Source organism: Parasteatoda tepidariorum, chromosome 5, assembly GCF_043381705.1.
Source record: "Parasteatoda tepidariorum isolate YZ-2023 chromosome 5, CAS_Ptep_4.0, whole genome shotgun sequence".
Taxonomy (NCBI): Eukaryota; Metazoa; Arthropoda; class Arachnida; order Araneae; family Theridiidae; genus Parasteatoda; species Parasteatoda tepidariorum.
In genome coordinates, this window is record NC_092208.1 from 74,678,000 (window position 1) to 74,687,044 (window position 9,045).

The 9,045-nt window shown below is 28.0% G+C and overlaps 1 protein-coding gene across 2 annotated transcripts in view; it reads right to left on the reverse strand.

Moving 5' to 3' along the window:
* The window catches only part of LOC107436903 (inositol-trisphosphate 3-kinase-like protein), a 134,359-nt gene extending 126,547 nt beyond the window's left edge, over positions 1-7,812 (reverse strand). Inside the window, exons 1-2 of one of the 2 annotated variants that reach the window (XM_071180618.1) lie at positions 7,556-7,753; positions 6,831-7,282 (exon numbers count right to left, since the gene is read on the reverse strand). In XM_071180618.1, the coding sequence (XP_071036719.1) occupies positions 6,831-6,941 (111 nt within the window). In that variant the 5' untranslated portion in view covers positions 6,942-7,282; positions 7,556-7,753. Of the gene's footprint in view, positions 1-6,830 lie in introns of both variants that reach the window. The other variant, XM_021148028.3, reaches the window with a different exon arrangement.
* Positions 7,813-9,045: the final 1,233 nt, after the last annotated feature.

Below are 9,045 nucleotides of genomic sequence, written 5' to 3' on the forward strand. Positions count from 1 at the left end.
ATAAAAAATACCACATTTTAAAAAAATACTACGAAAAATACCATACCCCTTTTTTTGGTGAAAAAATACTACCGTAGTATTAAAAATACTACGTCTGGCAACCCTGAAGTTACTATGAATTTCTTGTTTTTCAGTGTTACCAACAAATATCGAAAGAAGAATTTAATTTTAATTTCAAAGCTTATGTAAAAAAATATTGATAAAAGGTGGACTTATTCACAATGGCTTCTGAAATTATTATACAATATATTCAGAAGCTATTAAAAAAAGGGCTGTCTAACCTAGAAAAAAGTAACCAACGAGTAAATCCTTTAATAACTAAGAAGATTATTATTTATTTCATCAAAATGTCCAAAAATCAGAAAATATCAAAAAATGGACTTAACCGCATTGGCTTCTGAGCGGCTCATATACTGTTCATAAAATATGAAATTATTATAATTTTACGGAAGAACACTTTGTTAGTGTGTAATCGTAACAAAATGAACGATTTAGATTTGTGAAATAGTCAACTGTACTTAAAATATTTTTAATTTAGGAATACATATTATGTAACGCAATACGAAGTAATAAATGAAAAGTAATTTTACTTGTTAGCAATAAATAATGATAACCCTATATTATATAACAGTTCAAATGCGAAACTTTTTCAGTCGATATTTTTAAAAATTTCGACGTTAACGTTAAGATTGAAATCCACCAACCTCTAATATCCCTCTCTCTCTTTTTTTATTAATTTTTTTATTGCTTGTCACATGTCACACACGAGCTCATAAAATAAAGATCTCAAGAGAGAAAAATAAAAATTTTCTACTACAATGAATAAATGATACATAAAGCAGAAAAAAGTGAAGAAAAAAAAAGTTCTGTATAACTTTCAAAACAATAGGAAATTCGAAAGGAAAAAAAAAAGAAACCTTATTTAGTTTTTAGATAAAACTAGCCTTTTCAGCACGCTGAATTTTAACTTTGTAGACATCAGGAATGCAATAACTAGTGGCATTCCGGCATATGATAATTTTTATTAAAAATTTAACTGTTAATAACTCTATGGATATTATTAAATGTCAGATTTTTTTTATTTAATTTTTATTTTTTTTTTTTATTTAATATTTGAGATCTCATTTTTAAGATTCCAAACACTATGTGAAGTAAAAAAGAGTTTTTAAAAGTTTAAATATAAGCAGATATTCCTTTATTTTTTCGTTTTAGTAATCACTACGGACTAAAAAGAAGATGCTAAATCCCCTTTGATTTTAGAGCAAGCGACAAGAACACAGTAAATTCATCTAGTTCAATGGACATAATAAGATAAGTTATTTAACTCTAAATAAAATAAGTAACTTAAAAAATCTAATAATAAGTCGATATAAATGCGGATATGTTTATTCTTATCTACTCGTTACTTTTTAAAATTATTTTATGCATCTGTTGATCATGTGTGAATAAAATAAAAGTGTCGAATAATCAATCACGTTCCGTCGCAAGGGCTTGGATAGCCTGGTTGGTAGGACATTGGACTCGTGCTCGTGAGAACGGGAGTTCGAATCCCACCCGCCGAAGAAACAGTATTAAATGGTAACTGATTCACGTTAAATCTATTGGGTTCACAAAGTCCTCCAAGTTCCTATAACAAAACAATACCTATCGGGGTTCTGAATTGAAGATTTATCGTTCTCTGGTTCAGGTCAAAATTAAGATCTGTGGATGAAGGAATGGGTTCACCCTGTAAAACAGACTATGTCTTAAATTAATAAATCTGTCTTAAATTCGCTTTGGTTTCCCAAGCAGGCTGGCTGGCACTGGCAAGTGGCGATAGAAATAACCGGTCCGTCGTATTGTACGTACGAAAGGTAGCTAAAGAAAGAGCGAGAGCTCTACTTCCAATTGGCGAAACGTGATGACATGAAAGGAGTAAGGACCTAAATGAATGGGGGTCTGTTTCAGAAATACTTGTACACCCCACCTTCAGTTTGTAATAACTCTCGGAGTACACAGATTTTTCACGTTATTTATTTGTTAAAACTTAGTAATCCTCAAAATGTTACAGATGGTGACCTAATCGTCATTTTTGTAAGAAATAGACAAAACCGTTCTCCCTCCTTGGTTCTAAATGTACATGAAATTTATCGCCATTTTATCAAACTTTCAACCTCTTTTTTACATTAACTGATGCAAAACAAAAATAATAAAAGCAAAAAATAAATAAAAACTACAGTTTTCAAGAGGATCTAATGAGTAAAAACTATTTTATCACATTTATAACAGAAAATGTACGGCGCATCCATATCGTAACGAGCTCTGATCTTTCAGCAATGAAAAATGAACCTTAAGTTATCGTTTAGGTCTGTAAAAATTAGAATTACTATTTTCTCGTTTTTAGTCCTCTTGGAAGTAAACCCCCATATTCGATTCATCAATTTCCTTATGTTCTAAATAAAGTTCAAACTTACGAGGACTTTAACTGCTATAGCCTGTTTGAAGAACTAGTTTGTTTTCAAAAAACATATTATATAATATATCTACAAATAATCATTTGCATGTAATCACAACAAAAGAGCACAATATTCGTTAAACAGAGAATTTATGTCTTAAAAAATAATAAATTTAAGTTAGAAAATACGATATGGTTAGGTAAGTCAGTTTTCACGAAAAAAAAATTTAAAGGAATTTCACAAGAACTAACAGGCAGTTATCAAACATTGCGAAACAATGAGAAAGAAAAGAGTACCTGTGACTAATTGCGCATTTAAACTTTTTATCGAATTCGAAGTTAACTACTTTTACACTTCAAACGCATTGCATTAAATACTAAAAGGGACGACAAACAAATATGCCGTAATAAATCAGTTACCTAAAAAGTTAGATTAATTTTTTAAAAAATTCAAATTTAACACATGAGGTATTTAGGATTGATATAAAAGTAAGTTTATAGTTAACTAATCACGATTTCCTGAAAGATAAAAAAAAAACTTAGGGGAATCGGTTGGGCATATACCAATAATGTTAAAATTTATCTTTTTCAATGTACTTTTTCACACTATCTGAACAATATATTGCTTCAGTTTCTACATTATACATTCTGTGAAAAATGCATGTTTACATAATGATAACTGTCAATGTATATCTTCGGTAGAATTTTTTTAAAAAAATTATGAACTGAGAGCTTCTAATTTTTTAAAAAGTTTAATCATTTTTCAACAAAAATCTTTCATGTCTCAAAATGTATTCTTTTTAATGCAAAAATATTATCACAGTATTCAGCTGATATTATCTCAAATATCGCCAAAAAATTTCAAAGCGATATCATAAGTAGTTTCTTAGAAAATGTACATTGAAAAGATCAGTTTCAGCATTATTGATATATGCCTTACCGACTTCCTTTAATTTTTTTAAAATTATTTTATACATGTTTTAAAAATATATTGTTAAAAATATATTATTAAAAATATTAAAACAATATTTATCAATATTAAAATTGTAAGGCGTTGATTTAATTTTTTAAGTAACTAAAAGGTAAAAAATTTGTAACTTAAGAAATAAGAGATTTAAAGGATTTAAGGGATTTTAAAGGATTAAAGGATTAGGATTAAGGATTTTAAGGATTACAGAATTATTCAAGATACTAAATTTTTTTTCCTATTCTAATGCTTTTCATGCAAAAGAAAAATATTAAAGAAATTATAAAAATATGTCTGGTTCTAAAATATTGTACAGTCTTGAAATACAAAATCCTTAAGCTGTCTCCTGCACGCTATGTGGAATTTAGGTTTTTTCTTGAAACTTTAACTTTCTAAACATACAAACCTTTTAACGATTTTGAGATCACTAATTTATTTTTCCGGCGCGACTTGCTGAAGACAAAAATTGCAGTTGAACTTGAAAGCGGTTTTCAGATATTGGACGCCCCCTCCCTCCTGAATAGCTTAAAAATTGACATTAAACTTATTCTTGGCTTAGACGTTTATATAGGCAATAGAACTTGGCTAACTAATCACGTCAATTGCAATTCTCACTTTAACGTTGAAAAGATATTGTTGAATAGTCTACCAAAGTAAAATTCATAGAATAGTATTGGTAAATTTCCTTTCTGTAATGTGACAGTACTTAATACAAATTTTTAGAATATCTGTTAAAAGAGGAAACCCAAAAGTTAGGAGTCGCCAATTAATTTCAACTTAAATCTGGTGAAAAATAACTAGTGATTAATCTGGGGAGAAATAACTACTGAGGAAGGAAGGATTAAAAACATAAAACTTTGTTTGGAGAAAATAGAGTTGAAAGTCAATCATTATTGAAACACCTTCAAGTTTCATTGTTTCATTCGGCAATTAAATAGTCTTAAACGCATTTTCAAACGCGCTTTTATCAGTTATGATTCGTTAAATTTCAATCGCACTTTGTTTTTTTTTCCACTTAAATATTAATATGAGACTTTCAATGCTCACACTTTTTTATATTTCATGTTTGACAAGTATTCGAAAATTGTATATTAAGGGTAGTTAATACGGAACACCCTGTACTACTAGATAATATTTTATTTGGCATAATGAACATGGAAAACTATTTATCTTACGAGATTAAACTAAGTAAGTTCAACTGGGTTGAAATAGTTAATATTTATAATATCTATAATAAGTGATGCCGATTAAAAAGATAGTTATCTGTTAAAACTATAGTAAATGACAATTTCGTAGAAATAATGAACTTCAGAAATTTTAGACAATTTAGTTTTACTGTATTTATTTTGAAACTGTGCTATTCTTGCATTTAAAAGATTTAACTGTAGAAATAGGAAATACCTTATTCATAAAATTAAAAAGCAATTCAGCTCAAAAAATATATTTTCAGTAAAATTAGAAATGAGATGAATAGAATCAAATATGCTAATCTTAAAATAAATTTAATGTTTGAATATTTTACCATAACATTTGTTTTGTCGGTCTCAAATTACCTTCAAAGTTAATATAATTTTTATTTTTAGATTATATGAGACAAAACAAATTGAAAAAAATTTTTTATTGGAGGATAGAAAATCAGTCCACTGATCTTTTCACAAGACTGAATTCAGTCATCAGGACTAAAGAGTGGCATCCATGAAAATATCAAAAGCATGTAATAAATTGTTGCGGATTGATACTTATTAATGATCTATATTTTCAAAGCTATGGTGAACCAAGTCGTTATAAAAAGAGTGAATCAAGTCCTCAAACTAATTTATCTTAAATTATAGGATTCAACTAGGTTAACTTATCTCAAAACTATAATGTATTGACGTGGTTTATTTCAGATCAGAACAATAATGATCTTATTAACAAAGTAGCGAATTAGAAGTACCAGAAAAAACCGAAATCGGGATGCTTCGATGGGCCAGTTCGGATCAGAAAAAATTTTGCTATAAAAATCCCTACAATTTGCTAATACATCAAACATATAAAACCATTAAACGTTATTTTGAGTAAATTTCAAGCGTTTTTTAAATTTTATTTAGTCATCAGATATAACATGTTAGAAAAAATGTTACTTAAAATTAAGCAGATTTTCTTTTAAAACGATTTTTCAATTTCATGATGTGTCAGCGTTTTTCATGAAAAATGGGTAGTAAGTTTCTTTATAAGTTAACAAATTTATTAAGTCAACAAATGTAATATTTTTTTTCAATAATATTGTAACATGTAAAAACGGTTTAGTCATTCTCTTACCTAATTTATAAAAAAATATTTCAAAATAAGTTATTATTTTCATATTTAAATTTATTTAAAGACATCATGTGATTTTTTATATTCAAACAATACACGGTTTATGAAATTATTTCAAGTTAATAACTTACAGAATTTTTACTTATGATATTGTTCTATCAGATTCATTTTACAAATATATAGTGAGTCCTTTTAATTTCGAATCGAAATATTATTCAGACTTTAAACACACACTTTTTTTTTTACAAAATTATCAAAAAATACTCTTGTTTTAGAACGAAATGACTCTTAAAATTTTTTTTTTTTGAATTTAACATAGTTCGAAACAAAAATGAACTTATTATTTAGATGTAACACTGAATTTATTATTTATATGTAAATTTATTATTTAGACGTAAATTTATAATTTAGACGTAAATTTATTATTTGAATGTTAATTTATTATTTAAATGTAAATCTATTATTTAAATGTAAATCTATTATTTAAATGTAAATCTATTATTTAAATGCAAATTTATTACTTAAATGTAAATTTATTATTTAAATGTAAATTTATTATTTAAATGTAAATTTATTNAAGGAATTTATTACTTAGATGTAAATTTATTATTTAGATGTAATAAGGAATTTATTATTTAGATGTAATAAAGAATTTATTTAGATGTAACAATGACTTTAATATTTAGATGTAACAATGACTTTAATATTTAAATGTACCATTGAATTAAATATTATTGATATTACAATGAATTTAATAATTTAGAGGTTACAATGAATTTGATATTTTAGATCTTACAATGAATTTGATATTTTAGATGTTTCAATGAATTTGATATTTTAGATGTTACAATGAATTTGATATTTTAGATGTTACAATAAATTTGATATTTTAGATGTTACAATAAATTTGATATTTCAGATGTTACAATGAATTTGATATTTTAGATGTAACAGTTTAATATTTAGATGTAACAATGAATTTAGTATTTCGAAGTAAAAATCAATCTAATATTTAAAAATAAAATTTAATATTTTAGAGTAAAAATGAACATAATATTTCAAATTCAAAATTTATTCAATATTTCAGAGTAAAAATGAACAAATTATTTAAAAATAAAAAAATTAACTTACCTCTTCTAGCATGCATGGAACAAAAAAGCTGCTGTACTGAATGGGAGGAAAGTCAGTTAATTTTACAGCTCCAAATGCCGCTTCCATTTCCGTATTATTCGAGGCGGTCATTTAAAATTTCAACAAAACGAGTTTATTTCACAGAATTAGTGTTTTCTCACAGTAAGTAGAAATATATCCATAAATATAAGGCAAACAAAATAATCGTTAGAAAACACTCTTTTACGAGAAATTGCTCCTCTTAACACTTATTAATCCAACATGCACACATTTTCACTTCAAAAGATCAGCACTATTCCGTTTTATTTTTCTTTGTATCAGAGAATATTTGGAATCTGTCCATGTTTTTCACAGAAGAAAATAGAATTCGGTACGTTCGCGCATGGAAGTTAATAAAAATTGGTTTGATTTCCTATCAAGTAGTTGATGTTGCCACGTATGAATTTAATTTTCTGAAAGAACACAATTTATTTTAAATATCGTTTGAAAACTTTTTATAAAACACATCACCATAATTTTTTGAGTATGCGGAACTGTTTTAGTTAAGTCAATGGAAATCTGCTTCAATGACGGAACATCATAAATAAATTTTAAAATTTATATAAATAACAAAAATAAAAGATGAGTAAAATTCCATTTAAACGATGGAAATCGTCTGCGAAACTTTATCTCAAGAGGAGTGAATATCGTCAGGAAATTTAATTTAAAGGATTGAATGAACTTACATTGAAAAGGCAAAATGAAATTTTATTCAAACGACAATTTTTTATTCAAGGCAAAGTGATTAGTGTAAAGAATACAGAGAGGAAAAATAGAATGATGTTTTGATGAAGTGTTAAAAAGCAATTCTACTCGCGATAAGGACGATGGAGGAAATCAGTTTTTTATTTTGTATGTGTCAATGTAATCGGATAACGGCGCTCTGTAAATAGCCGAGAATACATATACTCGCGCTTTAAGGCGGGACCGCAGTTTCAGTGACGTCAAAAAACAGGTATACAGCTTCCTTTTAGAAAAATATTCCATTAAAAAAACAGCGGAAATTATAGAATGTGGATAGGCTTTAAAAACAGTCTGCACAACATCACACTCGGAGAGTAAAATTTCACTTTCATCCTAATTGAATACATAAAAAATAAAATGCGCTGGCGGTTGCGTATTTTATGTCATCGTTTGGATATCTATGAGGACTTACTCTTTTCATTAAGAGCAAAATTTTGCTTACTTTTTAATCTTTAAATTGAAGCTTAATGGTTTAGGGTTCGAAAACTTCAAAAATTTTGATGTCAAGTGTACCAACGTAAATCTCTTTAATACTTTATTTATTAATTTTTTTATATTCTTTTTCATTTATTTTTATTGACAAATTTGCATGCTTGCGTCCTTAATAAAGGATAAACCTTTGCCAAATAGAAGGACAGATAGCACATTACAATGAAGGACAAAGTGAAGATACATTCAGCGTAACGGCGGGGTTCGAACTCATTACCTCCATGCTTTGCAGAGCATTTGGAGAGCGATACCTCTCAGTCAGGAAGTCCCGATTGCTTTTTTTTACTTATTTATTGTTACACATACATATGCAGGCTTGTGTGCTCAATACAAAAACGGTTTAGAAACTCGTGTAAATTTGAAGAATAAACAACATCAGTTGACAAAAAAAGTATTGGCACACTAAGCTAATTTGATATTCTTACAAGACAAATCAACCAACCTCTAATCCGAACTATGATTTTATTTATCTTATTCATAGTAAGTCCAGCAGTAGACTGATCGTTAAGACACGGTTCCCAGCAGATCATTGAAGTTAAACTTCACTGACATGCAGCCAGTGTGTTACCACATGGATCAGTCTGCGAAGGGTCCGATGGTGTGCGGTATTGGTCCCCGTTAAACTGTTCTACCGTAAAGTGCTCGACTTCACGCGCAGGTCGTCGGGCTGCCGATGCGAAGATGTCATCCCCTCTGCAGAAGATCAAAATTGTGATGGCAGGTCTTCGGATCATCCTCCGTGATGTTTCCCAGACAGTCGCCTATATCCCATTGTGCAGCTCTTGAGTAACGTAAGTGAACTAGAACAATCATCATAGTAAAAGTAAATGGAAATAAAAAGCACACTTGCCTTAACATAATTTGAAACAAAAAACTTTAACGTTTTTTTGCAAAAATAGTATTAGCACAGTTAATAACATAAATAATAAAATTTTGCATTGTC